Source organism: Microplitis demolitor, chromosome 7 (assembly GCF_026212275.2).
Source record: "Microplitis demolitor isolate Queensland-Clemson2020A chromosome 7, iyMicDemo2.1a, whole genome shotgun sequence".
NCBI classification, from domain to species: domain Eukaryota; kingdom Metazoa; phylum Arthropoda; class Insecta; order Hymenoptera; family Braconidae; genus Microplitis; species Microplitis demolitor.
The window spans coordinates 22,531,968-22,549,868 of NC_068551.1; the positions used below are offsets into that span (position 1 = coordinate 22,531,968).

Below are 17,901 nucleotides of genomic sequence, written 5' to 3' on the forward strand. Positions count from 1 at the left end.
ATAGTTTTTGTTTCATTAATACCATTAAATAAAAATTATTACATTCGGGCTTTTGTATTAATTTTGCATACAGACTACTACTGAAAAATCTATCCTCGGGTTACTATTGATATTGATATTATTATTATTATTATTATTATTATTATTATTATTATTATTAATATAATTATATTGGAATGTAGAGATCTATTCATAATTGATAATAACAATAATAATAATAATAATAATAATAATAATAATAATAATAATAATAATAATAATAATAATGATGATAATAATAGTTATAATTGTTGGAATAATCGATATGCCTTTTTTAGTACTAGCACTTGAATTCACGTGATTATTAAAAAATGAAATATATATAATGGTAAAAAATAATAGTAATTAGTGGAGTAAAAAAGAAAAAAAAATGATTGGTCATTTAGTGAGGATGATGCGGAACAATAAGTGGTAAATTTAACAGCAAATGTTTGCGAAAGAAATGGATGGTCCAGCATAACAATAGGCTGATATGTCTGGAGTAGTAGTGTCCGTATAGTAGACGAGACTAATAACGATAACCATTGTTTCCGCCTGGGTAACCATTGCCGGCACCGTCGTTTCGGTAACCATTTCCAGCGCCATTGCCTTCTTGCATGTAAGTGACGACTGGTCGGTACCCGTTTTGGTCCGCTATGTATTCGACTGTTTGACGTCGTCCGTCAGGCAAAAGAACGTAGTAAGTTCCACGTGTAACATCACCATCACGGCTTTCTTTGTGTCCAAAGTCGTTACCACTCTCAATGTCGTTTACCATGTATTCAAATTCGTACTTGGCTGGAGTCTGTTTTAATTATTATAAATGTTTTAATTATTTAATAATAAATGTCAGTCATAAACATAACTGATAATAAAAGTTGGGAAGGATGATGATGATAATGATGAAAATGATGATGCTTTTATTTACTACTGAGTGAATTTCTGTCAGTGTCAACGATTCGTACAATATTGATTATTCTATGGAATATTGAACATAACATATCACCCTCGCAGATAAAATAATATACATATGTATATGTATGTATTAACAAATACTTACGTCATTATAACCATCATTATATCCGGCGCCGTTGTTACCGCCGTTGTTACCTCCTGGCGCTCCGTATTGCTGATTTGGCGGGAGGTATTGATTATTTCCGAACCCTCCTCCATTTTGTCCACTTTGACCTGATATCCCTCCGGTGCCAAACCCGTTGTTTCTCCGTGGTGGACCGTACTGCTGATCAGGCGGTAGGTATTGCTGCCCCCCGAGTACTGGGGGTTCCGGTCTGGCTGTCACTGCGGTCGCCAGTAGCACAGTTAGCGCGGTTAATGCCAGCATCTGTCCAAAGTGTTTAATTGTTATATATATTTTTTAATATTTATATTGTGTGTCACTTTTATTTTTTTTTAAATAATAATAATAATAATAATAATAATAATAATAATAGTATTTTTTGATTTCGTAAGTAAAAGATTCGTAACCGCTACAATAGGTAAAGCTATTGATGTTTGAGAGCACAGCATCACTTAAATGGCATAATACTATTCTTCTTCTCAACAGTGAGTTGTTCGGTATGTAAGAATGTAAGAATGTAAGAATATAAGAATGTTTGTATGTATGTATGTATGTATATTGTTGAAATTAGGTTACGGAAGAGCACCAGAGATTCTCTGTCGGTCTGCCGGCGTCACTGTCTACTGCCGTCTGATGTCTGATAATAATTAACTTTCCCATTCTGGAACAAATGCAGCCTATGTACGTGTGCTGCATAATGCGCAAACCTCATGCAGGGTGTAAACAAATTATTATTATTTCTCCACTATTATGTACATCTTAAAGTGTCACTCTCTAACTATTACAAATAATTATTTTGTAACTTGTTCATACAATTATTTTTATCGCTTTCAATAATATATGATGCAAATCACAATAATAACAACAATAACAACTATTTAGGTATTGTTTTGCGGTAAATTAAATAATAAAGGTAATGACGTCATATATATTTCTACTGTGTTGCTTTTGTATGAGAGTCAACGTATGACGGATTATTATTTTAACAAATGAACGTATAGATAGGAATGTATGTAGGAATAATAATAAAGGATATATATTTATATAAGTGTATAATTATTGTTAGCGTATAAAAATGAATGGTATTAATGATTGAACACCCGCAGGAAAGTTTAACTAGAGTTTAAAGATGAAAAGATTTAAATTATGCGCTTGAGTTGAAATGGATTTCTCGTAAAACGCAATAGAGCAAGTTAGATTTGCGTAACGCGATCACGCATCTTTCAGATGCATTATATCTATGATGCTGATGATAATGATGATAGTTTCTGTACGCGCACATACACTTACACATCATCATTCGGATGATGCTTGCTGATGTGAGAAGCAAAGAGAAGAGCCGCAAGGCTTGCTCCTCTTCTTCTTTTATATATACATTTATATACCGTACATTCCGTATCTACCTTTTGAATATTAAATATTAAATATTAATATATATCTATACGCGTATACTTGCGGCTTTCATTACGCAATATACAGACCCATCATACTAAATTGCGAGTGTCTTTCTAATCCGATTAGAATCTATGGTTTAATAAACACCACTGATTCTTCAGCATATTATTTATTCATATGTCTACTTACGTTTTTCATTAATTATTATTATTATTATTATTATTATTATTATTATTTATTTGGCCAGTATAAATGTTATATATTGTAACTATAAGTGGCTAACTAATTTTTAATTTAATTTATTTAAATTAGATAAATTTTTTAGGAGCTTTTTTGGGTTAAAAAAAATTAACAACTACAAGTGCGTTATTAAAACTTTAAACGAGAAAAAACTGAAATAATTTTATAATTATTTAAAAATTCTCGAGTTATGATTCTACTAATTAAAAAAATTTAATTAATAATTTTTTTATAAAATGACATTTGCATATGCAAGTTGAATAAATAAAAAATAAATATGCACACAAATGCGTTTATGAAAAGTTAGTTGACTACGAGAAATACATAAATAATAATTATGGAAAAAATATAAATAAAAAGCTTTTGACAACTTACCTCGAGGTTGTTTATAATTACAGATTTGAATAAAAAATAAATCTGAGATAACTTTTGTTAGTGAGTAAACAAGTGATAGAACACAAGTTTTTTTTGTTGTTAAAAAGTTTTCGACTACTCGTTAGTAGTAACTAAATCTTAGTGTGTCTTATGGCGAGATGACTATGGTGCAGAGTGCGAGGAAGCATCTTCTTTGGACGGGTTATATACTTTCGCGAGAGTAGCCCCGGAGGATGATACTCCTCCATTCTCCAATATGTAACATCACGAGCAAGGCCATTGCGCCACCAATTTACTTACGGTTAATCTTACACAACGGGACCGCCACAGTACCTCTGTACCTACATTAGCTACTTAATACATACTGATGATCAATTTGTGTCTATGTGTACATGTGTATGTGTAAACTAAAGCTGTCGATCTTTCGGGGATGATTCTACACAGTATCATAATCATCATCATCATCATCATCATCATCATCATCATCATCATCATCATCACCATCATCGTGGTTACGCACGCGTTCATCTCCCGCTAGTTATATACATATATATTCTATAAAAATACCGCGAGAGCTCCTGCTTATTTCATTTATTATATGCTACTTATACTTTTTATGCGCAATAACATATCTCTAATTTTTTTCTTATACTGTATATAAGTGTATATGTATCAAAGTAATGAGCAATATAGGCTTTGCTATAAAATTGAGACACCTTCGTTAATCGATCTCGAGTAACCCAGTGGCCCCAAGGAGCCTATCAAAAAGTATATTACAACAACGTCATCAACAACAACAACAACAACAACATCAACAACAACAACATAGAAATTGAGAGTTGTATATAGTAGGTATAAAAGCGTTTAAGCTGGTTCGGTTAGGATCAGATAATAAATTAACGTGTCAGTTTACCCGGGGTGTATCGATATTTTACAGCCCAAGTTGTTTCCTTGGTTAATTCATTACACACTTTATTTAACGCGTGCGCTGCTGGATAAATTTAACTAATGTATGCCACGCAATTTTTATTGATTATTATTTTGTGGAGATCTTATTATTAAATATAATAATGCCTCTCTGATATTTTAAACTTGTTTTCGTGAAGCATCATGATATCTTATTAAGGATGATAAACGTCTATAATAATTAATATAAATAAAAGATTATTTAATCTTATTGTTTGACTGTTATTACGAGCTTATATTTTATTTATTTTATTACTCTGTATCGTGATTATAAGATATTAATAGTATGTTACTGTGAGAATTTTTATTTTTTAAATTAAATCATTTTGAAAGCATGTAGAAAATTTGTTGTATTGTTTTTTTTTTTATTTTTTTTTTATATACGCGGTTTGGATATTGTTCAAAATGTACAATGGTATTTATTAAAGTTGATTGAACAAATTTTTAATTTTCAATTGGAGAATGAAAATATAAATTGAAAAATAAACCACTAGAAAAATTGGTTTTTGTATAAAAAAAGGAAAAAAAAAGTTGTAAAAGTTATGAAGCAAACAAAAAAAAAAAAGAAAAAAAACTAACAGGTTTGCAATGATTGATTATTATTTTTTAATGATAAAAAAATTTTTAATTGGCTAAAAAAATGTATCCTATAGGTAAATTTAATTGGGTTATTTTTATACAACGATCGAATAATTGTTAGTTTCACATGCGTTACTCAGTATTGTTATAATTGACAAGTGTTACAATTGAGTTAGTTAGTGTACACTATAGTCACTTTTCACCCTCCTCTTACTACTATTACTATTACTATATATAATTTTCACCAGTGAGTATTGTATATGTATGTTTTATATAATAAATATATTTAGTTGTGATTGTCGAGAGGTAAACTGGTTGTTACATGTTCTGTCGGTTACTACCAAAGGGGATGAATAATTTGAGCTGGGGGTTTGCTCAAGCTTGGGTATATAAATCGTTATGAATTCATAGCATCACGGGGACAAGCTTAATATGTTGTGGCCCATGAATTGCAAGTGTAACCTACAGCTATAGGCATCCCTATTCACATCAGTTATAATACATGTACAGTTGAATGTATATAAAATAAGGATAGCGGTCCTGTGGTTGGTTTTGGTACAGGGGCTCCTGGGTTTTTGTGGTATATCAAGTGAACCGCGCAATGCGTGACGATGAGTCGCACATAACATTTGCTACTACCCTCGTAAATAATTTGTGAGTTTCTACTGACCTCAACCTATTTTATTCTTTTCCCACCACCTTCATTCATTCAATCAACAATTCAATCAGTTCGTCACCCTTTTGTTTTTTCATCTCATATTATGCAATTAAAATACGGATTATATAGATTCAAAATAAATAAAAAATCAGATAAATTTATTTTATTTTTCATATTAATTGACGTTTGAAACTAGTTTTGATTTTTTTTTCTTTTTTAGTTAACCTGCGATGCGATTTTCACTCTCAAAGTTTTCGCACAATTGGTTAGCGTTTCAAATAACTAGGTTCATTAAATCGAGGTAATTGCATAGTGCCGTTTCGAAGCTAGAGTGGCTATAGATTTTATTTTACCCATCTATTTTTAGTGTACTTGCAAGTGTATTTTAAAAAAAGTTTTAAATAACCTTTTCAAGATTATTGCCGCATACAAAATTAAGGAAATTTAAACGAATTAACTTTAGTAGTAGTAGTATAAACATATTATTATATTTTTTTTTAATATTTAAATATATATAATTTAATGTTTAAAAAATTACCTCAATGCATATTGTTGGAATAAAATAAATTCAATTGCTGAGATCTTACAGACGAATAACTGTTGATTTTAATTAGACGGTCTTAAGAAAATATTTGCATCAAGGGCCACTTTGAATTTTCATTTCAATCGTATACTTTAAAGCTATTTTTTATTTTATTACTTTTATACAACAAAATTCAATTCTGACAGGAATTTAATGAGCTCCTTCGATTTCTTAAAAACTTTTTCCTTTCATTATTATACTATACAATTTTAATTCAACTTCGATTAGTTGATAATAAAGAAAGGAAGCCGTATTTTTTTACCTTCCTCATTGAGTCGGAAATAAAATAAAACGAAATTGTAGGGCTTGGATTTATCTGGTGGTAATATCATTTGAGTGCCGATAAAGAGCATAAATTTAAAGGTGAATGGGTTATTCTGAATATTTTTAAATAAAAAGGGCCTAGATTATTGCGTTTGATTTTATACGCGATATCGTATATGCTCCCCTACAATACATACTACCACTTGTTACATAATAAACTATTTGATTTTTTTTTATCTTTCTCTATCCAGCATCCATACTTGGATGCTCGCTCGTTTGATGCTCCACAGAGCCGTTCCCCTTGCTCTTAAATTGCGCAATATACAAACGCGCTTCTCGCCGTCGGAAATAAAAAATGTACATATATATATATATATATATATATATACAAAAGCCCCTATCCTATATATGCAATGATGATGATGATGATGATGATACGGATTATACAAAGAGATGAGAGAGTAGGCTTACCGTTCCTGCGTGGGATAGGCTTTTTACAAATAAATTAGAACCATTTAATATAGATCTATTCATTCACTCGCTTATACTCTTTGCTTCTTATAATTATTAATTTGAATTATATTTTATATATCCTTTCATTTTTATTTTATCAAAATAATTACTTAATTACAAACAGTACTATAAATTAACTTAATAACATTACATTAACACAGTTTCTATTTTTTTTTTTTTAATTATCGTATTTCAACTATAAGTGAATCTATTAGCTATTAAAATTGTAATTCGAATTCAAATAATTACAAACTTTTAATTTTTTGTTCTAAATTATTCTAAATGCAGACTCATTTATAACTTTATTAACTTGTCAAGTGTTCAATAAAGTATACATTGGCTTCATGAACAGTAGTTATATAAATTTATTCTATTATTTATAGAATTAATTATCGGTACCTTTAATTGCTACCTAATTCCGATAATATTTCAATTAAACTTACATCTATCACAGTTATTATATTAATATAGTATTAGAGAATTTAATAACTCTGCAAAAAGTATATAATCATGTTAATTTTATTTTATAACTACATAAATATATTTATACAGTTATTGATTACATGTGCATATATAATTGTAGATTACATTAAATAGGTTAAATTTTATATTCTGAATAGCTCTAATTTTATTTTATTTTAACTCTTATTTTAATCAGACGAATAAGTGCATACTCAGCTTTATTTTATTTCACGACTAAAGAATAAGAATAAGGGAAAAAAACAAAGACTCAAAAGTTAAAAATAAGAGTGTCCATTACGCAAAGAGTGAGCTATTAGTTAAAGATCTCTTATCTCTCGTGAGGAGAGCTCGTTGAAGAAGTCGAGTCTTTTGATGGCTTGCCGCAGTCGCTTGTCCTCTCTCGAGTTTTCGTATGTGTATGCATGTATATATATCCAATATATTTTGGTGGAAAAAGTTTAAGATAAATCCTTATAGTCATAAAATAAGAAGGGAAAAAATAATTATGCAAGTGTATCACAAACTTACACACACTCGCAATTTTTACCGGTTTTATATATTTTTTCGACAAAAGTAACTGATATATAAGGGAAATTAGAGAGGCTGTTGCGTGCTACGAGAACGTTATTTCTGTTGAAAATGCGTAAGGAAGAAGGCGCAAATTGTGCTTTTTAAAGAATAAAAGAACAACAAGGACAAAAAGGAGGAGATAAAAAAGAAGAAGAGGGTCACGAGGTTCCCTGAACCGGATAAATACCAAGCACGTATTAAATTGTTTTAATAGAGTGTGTTAAATTATATTCAGAGATCTAAATTTATCTTTTTGGGTAATGGTAAAATAAATTTGGTAAAGAAGAGCTTTAACAACAGCCGATTACACAATATTATAGCATATAAATGTTTATGTTAATGTAATGTAATGTCATGTAATGTAGTGTAGTATTAATATGTAATTTAAGGCATTTATCAAACAATAGTGCTCGAATGGTGATCCAACATCCAACCGGTGAGTTTAGTTGTCATCCCGTTGTGTTCTATTGAGAGAATGAATTAATGTGTGTATGTGACTAGACGAAAACTTTTGTCCGCCTATGCGAGAAAGGATCGTCAACAGTAACAACATCATCAGCATTAACAACTACAACTACAACTACAACTACAACATTTAACAACAAGAGACAAATTGTATTGCGTTGATTCTCTCTCATCGGCTGTGTATCTCTTTCTTTTTTTTTTTTTTATCTCTGTATTCTCATTTGGTGTTGGTGAATTGCGACAGGAAGAAGACGTAGGCTGTCTGACCGAGGACAATCTACAAATATTTTAAATAACGTTAATAATGCAGTATCGTCATATAATAATAATAATAATAATCATATTAGTTGAGTTCTATATTTAATATTACATTTTATTTGATATGTAATGATTAATCGGAATTTTGATTGAAATAGACGTTTGAAAATATTCAAATACATAATAATAGTTATTATTATTATTATTACAACTATAATAATTTAAAAAGTATATATTATTTCTATTATTAAATCATCACCTTCCACAGGGCCGAATAATCGATGATGAATAAATTGCTCGCGGTGATTTTAATATCCACGTTTCTTACTTGCCGTGCAAATGATTCAGTCTGAAACGTGAGATACAAGATAGGGCAATAAAAAATTATTGGAATGCCGTTGCAACAACCTGCTGAGTTTTCAAAATTACTATTACTAATAATGATAATAATTACGATGATACAATAATAAATATGTAAAAACGATTGATGATAAATAATGATGCTTGGTGAGAAACAATTGTACTCTATAACAATGTTCATCATCATGTAATAAAATAGCTGAAAAATGCAATAAATGAAAAAAAGTTAAAAAATAGGTAATAAAATTGATGCACTAACCTCTTGCTTAAGCAAATTATGATCTGAGTCGATTCGGCATTCATGTAGCAGTTTACTGGCACGCTTTCCCTGTATGTTTCACAGACACCATTATTTTATTATATATTATGTTATATATGACAAAGTGAATGTCGTGTAATTGCCCAAGTTCTGATGATGTGATGATGATGATTATAAGAATGATGATGATACTACTGTCTGTGTCTGTATACCTGTTCTACTTTTCATTTGTATTTTCTGATGATTGTATGAACCGAAGATGACAAAGGAGTCAAAGCTTTGACCAATCGAATAATTTCACACAATTGTCACTGCGTGCTCTATTACGTTCGTTTAGTACTTGTGTACTTGTGTACTTGTGTACTTGTGTACTTTTATTAGTATCTGTAGTCTCTGTCTGTGTGAATAGACGCTTTATAATCTACTCACAGACAGCAGCACTCGAGGGTTAATAGATTTTGCGGTGACAGTAGAATTAAAGAGAGATAAAATTGTATGAAGCTATAGAGCTATAGAGCTATAGAGAGCTATGTCGAATGAGCAACCGTATTTGTGAGAGTAAGATAAAGAGTAAAAGCGGAATTATTTTATGAGTTATCTCTAATCTAGGTTTATAGTCAATATAAACAGAAATACTAAATAATTAGTTTGAGAGATCACGCATTAAAATTCACTACTCAACTCATTTGATAATCATTTGATAGAAAACCATTATTGATTATTTAATTAATTAATTTAATACTACTTACGCTAATTGAAATAATTATACTAATTATTTTAACAATGTTGAGTATCATTATTATTATTATTATTATTATTATAATGATGATGAAGAGTTAATTATTAAAATTATTTATGTATTTTACCTCACGTTCAAATGACTGACAGGCATTTATTATGTAAATTAGTTTTCCAAAATAGAAGCAAGCCCATAAAAAATCAACGATTAAATCTACAATGTAATTTTGATCTCCAAATGTCATGTATATTGTATTAAGATGTACTGAGATGCCGATAAAGTGAGTTATAAATGTTAAAATTAACATAAATCCATATGCTTCATTCATTATCATCACTGTACTGCTCAAAATTTCATATATCTGACGTAAAAGCTTGAGTTTTAATCCTGTGATATAAAATTATTAATAATAATAATAATAATATTATTTATGATTTATTATTACATAAGTATTATTGTTATTACTATTACCATTATGCATTTCTTGTGAAATAACATCAGTATTATTGTTATTAGTTATTTCTTTGCTGATATTTCTCAATTTATAAATTAAATCATTAATAATTTGATGTCTTCTACAACAATCTGATATTATTATAACAAAAGTAACTATTGCAGCACTATTAACTATTTGAGGAAATTGATTTCCAAACCACATTAAATTAAACATCGTAAAATTACTTGATGCATTTTTAAAGCTAAAATATTCCGTCAATCCTATTAAAATAGTAAACATAATAATTCCAACCACTTGAATTATATTCTCTCTCATGTATTTTTCATAATTTAATTTAGTGTTTAATAACATGAGCTTTCTGTCAATTTCATTAAGACTTGAGTATACATTATTTGTCACAAGCTCATATTTTAATACACTCGTTATTATCATAAGAGTTAATACTATCGCATTTATATAATATTTAACTCTGTGTATCCTTACGTATACTGCTAATGATATCATATCTAAGTAGTCGTAAACTTTATTTACCTCTTCATTTACAAAATATATCTGCGTATAGTATAATATTAATATTGTAATAACGTATATGTATCCAAATAATTTTGTTTTACATAATTCAATTGGACGAAGTCCTGTAAATTAAAACGATTATCATACACTTAAATATTTTATAATATCTAATATATAATTATAAATAAAAATAAATAACTACCAAGAACCGCGGTCACACAAAGAGATGACCAATTCTCTTTAATTAAATTTCGTGGTTTACGAGATGTCATACTCTGTATAGCTTATGTTATTTTAAAAGTAACTCTACTCCTTTAATATACTTTCTGTCGACTAAATTGTTACAGTATACATTCATCTATCCATATAGATATGGATATATTTATAATAGTATCGCGTGAGTATATAACTGACACTCGTGCGATTCTCCAGTGATATAATTAATAATTCAAATATACACAGCTGTGAAATGTCAACAGTAGCTCTAATGGGTTTTGCACTGATCACGAAACCCCGAGGGGTAAAAGTGGATATCCAGGGTTAATTGTGGTCGATCATCGATCCTAAAGAAAATTTAATTATTAACTTTCCTTTTAAATTATTATTTTATACACTACATATTTATTTATTATTTATATATTGTCATTGTTTTTAGTGATAAATATTTATGAATACTGGTAATTATCTTGTAATATTTTTACTATCTGTAACGGATGAATTATTACTATCATTTTATAATATTATATTGAATAAATTGAAGAAAAATTATGTACATATGAATTTAAATTTTTATTTTACCCCGAGGGTATGTTTTATATTTTTTAAAATTTTCTACAGAGACGGAATAAAATTTAAAATGAATAAAAACTGTCGATTATACAATAATATAAATATTTAAGTATTGTATTTAAAATAAAATAAAATTTATGAAATAAAAGTGAATGAGGTAATAAAGTTAAACGATTAAATTTTTTCGATGATTTAGAAAATCATTTATTGGATTATCAGTCATCATTATATTTTATATTTTTATATATCTATCACTTGATTTATAGTTAATATTATTATTTTTTATTACGATATTATATAAGACAATAAATAGCCAAGTAGCAGAATAGACGAGGATTTATCGTGATAATTTAACGAATTGGAAAAGGATTATCTTATATGGCATGATTGTATCAATATTTGTAGCCCTCATCATTTCCAGAGGGTCCAGATGCTGGATATGTCGCCGTTCCTTCATACCGGATCACCGGTCGATATCCACCCGCGTCTGCAACATATTCAACAAATTGTGTTCTACCGTCTGGAAGTAAAACATGATAACTTCCTTTAGCCTCTTCGTCTTTTCGCATTTCGCGGTGTCCAAAATCAACACCAAGTCCTGCATCTTGAACTTCATATGAATACTCATAATTTGCCGGATCCTAAAAATATATTTAACATTATTATTATTGTAAGACTATTCTCTCTATTTAATTAACCAGCCAACATTTACTTAAATAATTTCATAATTTAAGGATTATTATTTTTTTATCCTCTCATGTTTCTATTGTTTTATAAAATATTCTGTGTGAAAATTAAGTTTTCATCATCAGACATAATTACACCAATTGTAGCTCAACCATTATGAAACAAGAGTGTTAATTTAATAATAATAATAATAATAATAATAATAATGATAATAATGATAAATACCCCAGCCCAATCATCAGGATGTCCAGTACCACCGCCAGTTGGCCGTCCACCACTTGGTGGTAGATAAGAGGGCCCTTGTGGTACACCAAAAATAATCGGTACCAACATCGTACCAACGACAATTAGGGCCTATAACACAATAGTGTCAATTATATAGATTTATTCATGATAAACGATTACACTAATACTACTGATGGTTTTCCGCCAAACCTATATGTAAATTAAAACAATTCATGCTCATGTTGGAATAAATTTATTATTGTTTAATTATTGACCGCTTGTGCATACTTAATTATCAGGTTTAAATTGAAACTGTTAAAGCTGATTGACAAGTGTGACAGTAGTTCCTGATAGCCGCAGTGAACACGTACAAATCTATTATTCCATCAAATCTTTTACATTCTATAAATGTATATATTTATTTATTTAAAACTTTTCCTTCACTTCAATTAATTAAATTATCATCATTATTGATCACAAAGTTCTTTAGGTATTTTATAATTTTAATTTAACTTTTAATCATTTCAATTTATATCGAGAGGTTCAACTCACGGTGCTCTATAGACTCCGGAAATTTAATTAATGCGTACTCTTTAAATGTAGTTGTAATTATGCTTTGAAATAGATCAAAGCCGACGGTAACTTTGATGATGAATAGACCATTTTCCTTTTGACTAATAGTTTTATATATATATATATATATATATCGTATATCGTATATCTATGTGTAGTGTGTATAGGTATATATATATATATATATATATATGTATACGATTGATATTTAAAATGTATATACTCACCTTTGAAATCATGAGCAGTTTGACACGACCCTTTGGTTTTCACAAAACTAAGATAAGCGAACGGCTTTGCAGAAGTCTTTATACTCGATTCCCGGTTGCTCGTGCAATCCAAAGATTATTTAAATACAGTCATTAGCCATCTGGCTGTGGACATAATCTAAATGTATAACCGTTAATAAAATATAATAAAGAAACCGCAGATTTGCGCTACAACATTTGTTGCTGCTAAACTCCCAAGAATTTTTGGATTTATTCCTTTAAATTGCATTCACTTTTTTATTATTATTATTATTATTATTATTATTATTATTAAAATTATATTTTTTTCTCAATATCTTATTATAATTTGATAATAATTAATATTCATCGTAATTTTACTCTTAATTAATTCAGAAAAAACTTTAAAAAATTACGAAATTGATGATAAAAAATAATAAATTTATCACTGTCAAATAAATAATCTTTGCCGGTAGTCAACTATTTTTATAAAAGGAACTCGATGAATGGTAAAAATAAATAGACAAGTTAATATTTATTGTAATAATAATACTTTATTGTGAGAGTATTATGTTTTTTATAATATACGCGGCTATAATTCGTTTTCTATTAAATAATACACTTAAAAGATATATAAAATAGAATATAAAAATACTGAGTATTATAACAAGGTATTACACCAAGCGGAAACGATTTATCTAGGGATTGTCAAGTATCTGCTTGTTTATTTGCAGATTTTATTTAAATATCATGGATCTCAATTTGTTCAACAGTCAGTGTAAAAATATCTTCAATTCACAAACTACCACTGTTCTACATTACAAACGATAAAATGATAATAATTGTCATTATAAAAAAAAAAATAATAATAATAATAATTTAAGTCAAAAATAGAGCAAGTTAATTGGCTAAGAAAAAAAAAATAAAAGAGATGTTGAACTTATCGAAGATCTGGAAACTCAACTCCACAAAGTTACCTTGAGAAAACGAGTAGTTTAAGTCTAGATTACATGCGGAGATCGGATATCGTGTCCCATTTTATCTCACCATTTCAGAAGTACACTTTGAGTATCAAATTATCAGGAAGATCAATATTGATATCCACCATTTGCTGCGGCATCTCCACCACTTCCCGAGGGGTAGCCTCCACCTCCACCTCCACCTCCGCCTCCACTTCCAAATCCTCTACCACTACTGCCATTACTACCGTTGCCGCTGGGTCTACCAGAAGGATAGCCTTCATTTCCACTTCCACCGGATGATCCTACAAAACCACCACCACCACCGCTACCACCACCATTAGGACGGTTTGATGGATACCCTGTAAAACATTATTTATTCGTAAATATTATTATTTTAGTATTGCTAAACGACTATCCTGACTTTGATGTACAGGTTTTTATAAATCAGGATAATCAAACATGTGTTGAAACACGTACAGTGCGTAACAGATAGACTAGATTATTATTCGTAAAGCACAATGTTGTCAATGTCTTGACCACTCTGACTCGTGATATAATCATTGCCCTTGACAAATAATTCCTAGCTTAGTCCACTTGTTACGTAAATTATTATTATTATATAAAGGTTTATACAAATTTTTCTAATAATAACTCACCGCTTTCGTTGTTACCTCCGGGGCCACCAGAAGGATACCCACCTCCACCGTTTCTGTTATTACCATTATCACCAAAATTACTTGGACCACCGGATGGGTAACCATTGTTTCCATCATTTCTATTTGGTCCACCAGAAGGATATCCTCCACTTCCACGTCCGTTATTCCCACTTGGCCCACCTGACGGATAACCACCACCATTTCCTGCTTGTCCACTTCCACTGTTGCCTCCTGGTCCACCTGAAGGATAACCTCCACTGTTGCCTCCTGGCCCACCTGAAGGATAACCTCCACTGTTGCCTCCTGGCCCACCTGAAGGATAACCTCCACTGTTGCCTCCTGGTCCACCTGAAGGGTAACCACCATCATTTCCTGCTTGCCCACCAGAAGGATAACCTCCATTGTTTCCACCTGGACCACCTGAAGGATAACCTCCATTGTTACCTCCTGGTCCACTTGGCCCACCAGAGGGATATCCATTATTACTACCAGCTCCACCAGCGCCATTAGCACCAACATCGGTATTGGCTTCACCTTCATATCTTATTTGTGGTTTGAAACCATCTTGATCAGCTTCATATTCAACAATTTGTTTTCTTCCATCTGGTAAGAGCACGTTAAACATACCTTGTGCTCGATCACCATCTCGGCTTTCTGTCTGACCAAAATCAACTCCTGATTGAGGATCTTTAACTTCGTATGTAAAATCATATTTAGCTGGTTCCTAATAATAAAAAAAAAAAATGTACAATCAATATAAATTCAATTTATATACTTAAAATAATTTTTATAAAAAATATTTATACATTGCTTTCTTCATCATTAGATCCACCGTTACCGTTGCTATTTCCAGTGCCATAACCCCCACCATTTTGTCCTCCGGATCCTGTTTGAACACCAGAAGCAGGAGGGGCGTAACTATCAGACACACCACCCCCTTGACCACCTTGTCCACCAAAACCGTTACCTCCCTGAGCACCTGGTGGTCCATAATTACTTGAGGGCCTTCCTCCTGAATTTCCCTGATTTCCAAAACCACCATCATTTTGTCCCCCTTGACCGCCTTGTCCTCCAAAACCATTTCCTCCCTGAGAACCTGGTGGTCCATAATTACTTGAGGGCCTTCCTCCTGAATTTCCCTGATTTCCAAAACCACCACCGTTTTGTCCTCCTTGACCACCTTGTCCTCCAAAACCGTTACCTCCCTGAGCACCTGGTGGTCCATAATTACTTGAGGGCCTTCCTCCTGAATTTCCCTGATTTCCAAAACCACCACCGTTTTGTCCTCCTTGACCACCTTGTCCTCCAAAACCGTTACCTCCCTGAGCACCTGGTGGTCCATAATTACTTGAGGGCCTTCCTCCTGAATTTCCCTGATTACCAAAACCACCACCATTTTGTCCTCCTTGACTTCCCTGCCCACCAAAACCATTTCCTCCTTGAGTAGCCCCTGGAGGTCCATAACTACTTGAAGGTCTTCCCCCTGAACCCCCTTGATTGCCAAAACTACCACCATTTTGTCCCCCTTGACCGCCTTGTCCTCCAAAACCATTCCCTCCCTGAGAACCTGGTGGCCCATAATTACTTGACGGTCTTCCTCCTGAACTACCCTGATTACCAAAACCACCACCATTTTGTCCTCCTTGACTTCCCTGCCCACCAAAACCATTTCCTCCTTGAGTAGCCCCTGGAGGTCCATAACTACTTGAAGGTCTTCCCCCTGAACCCCCCTGATTGCCAAAACCACCACCATTTTGTCCCCCTTGACCGCCTTGTCCTCCAAAACCATTTCCTCCCTGAGAACCTGGTGGTCCATAATTACTTGACGGTCTTCCTCCTGGACTACCTTGATTTCCAAAACCACCACCACCACCACCGCCATTTTGTCCTCCTTGACCACCTTGTCCACCTTAAGTATCACACAAATAAATTAATTTAAAATTTCTATAGTTGGAATTTAAAAATAAATAAAATATAAAATATTTATTTACCCGGAGGACCGTAAGAGCTCGATGGTCGTCCACCAGCTCCATTGCCATCAATTGGCGGTGGTCTAAAACTGTCCAAAGGTCTGTCTCCATTACCACTACCACCAAAACCACCGCCTCGAGATCCTCCCGGTGGTAGATAAGAATTTACGGGTGGTTCTGGTTTTGCCAATATCGCGGTCACCACTGACGCTAACAGCATTAACTGAAAAGTTGTTTGCAGTTTTAAATTAAATCCATAAAAAATAAAATTAAAAAAACTAAATTTATCCAGTATAGACGCGTAAATAAAATAAAATGTATCTTAAATTGCGCCACTTACCTTAAACATGATGATGCAGTATTAAATAAAAGTATGGCAAGTGTGAAAAAAAAAAAGTTAATCACAATAGTGTTGATGTTTCCCCAACAAGGGGAAATATGTGTGTCTGAGAAATTTTCGTAAGTGACCAAGTTGTGTGTGGTCTTATTTCACAGCAGCTCTTGTTGTCTCTTGTTACCTTCTTCTGTTGCTCCTCGTAGTTTGCAATTTATAATAAGCAACAAAGTTATAATAATAATAATAATAATAATATTAATAATGGTACTAACAACAAAACAACTAACCCACCACCTGAGAGTGGTGTCGTGGGAATGACAAACTCGTCGGCTCTAATCCGCTTTATATATCCCCGAAGACGATCCGTGATTCAGAATCATGGATTAAATGGATAGCAGGCAGGAGGGCAAGTAAGCAGCACTAGTATAAGCGGGAGCAGGAGCAGGAGCAATCGGCAAAACCAGTAAATACAGCAACATGGTTAAGATTTACTGTTGAAGATCGACATAGTCGCGTAATGCCACTAACATTGGGATCCTATCGGTGGGTGACGGTTACAGTGACGGTGACGGTATCGGTGACGGTGGCGGATCTCCATTCAGTATATATTTACTAACTCTGCATTATGTATTGGTGGTAATATTATAGATATAGATATAGTGGGGTCATACACAATCTTTTACAACACATGGAAAACGGATCTTTGGTGGCATCCTCATCTATCTC

General features: G+C 31.7%; 4 protein-coding genes across 4 annotated transcripts; all 4 read right to left on the reverse strand.

Annotated features, from left to right (window-relative positions):
* Positions 1-303: 303 nt before the first annotated feature.
* Positions 304-3,258, reverse strand: LOC103571930 (pro-resilin). Its single transcript, XM_008550284.1, has 3 exons — positions 3,107-3,258; positions 1,079-1,360; positions 304-823 (listed from the first exon to the last, which is right to left on the reverse strand). The coding sequence occupies exons 2-3, from the start codon at positions 1,358-1,360 to the stop codon at positions 548-550; spliced, it is 558 nt and encodes a 185-aa protein (XP_008548506.1). The 5' UTR covers positions 3,107-3,258; the 3' UTR covers positions 304-547.
* Positions 3,259-8,383: 5,125 nt separating this feature from the next.
* On the reverse strand, positions 8,384-11,024 carry LOC128668254 (uncharacterized). Its single transcript, XM_053740784.1, has 6 exons — positions 10,955-11,024; positions 10,254-10,874; positions 9,910-10,169; positions 9,044-9,112; positions 8,684-8,773; positions 8,384-8,443 (listed from the first exon to the last, which is right to left on the reverse strand). The coding sequence occupies exons 1-6, from the start codon at positions 11,022-11,024 to the stop codon at positions 8,384-8,386; spliced, it is 1,170 nt and encodes a 389-aa protein (XP_053596759.1).
* Positions 11,025-11,933: 909 nt separating this feature from the next.
* On the reverse strand, positions 11,934-13,265 carry LOC103571931 (pro-resilin). Its single transcript, XM_008550285.2, has 3 exons — positions 13,254-13,265; positions 12,454-12,582; positions 11,934-12,182 (listed from the first exon to the last, which is right to left on the reverse strand). The coding sequence occupies exons 1-3, from the start codon at positions 13,263-13,265 to the stop codon at positions 11,934-11,936; spliced, it is 390 nt and encodes a 129-aa protein (XP_008548507.2).
* Positions 13,266-14,338: 1,073 nt separating this feature from the next.
* Positions 14,339-17,187, reverse strand: LOC103571939 (pro-resilin). Its single transcript, XM_053740785.1, has 5 exons — positions 17,179-17,187; positions 16,860-17,061; positions 15,675-16,777; positions 14,869-15,592; positions 14,339-14,571 (listed from the first exon to the last, which is right to left on the reverse strand). Exons 1-5 carry the CDS (start codon positions 17,185-17,187, stop codon positions 14,339-14,341), a joined length of 2,271 nt encoding a protein of 756 aa, XP_053596760.1.
* Between the last annotated feature and the right edge of the window lie 714 nt (positions 17,188-17,901).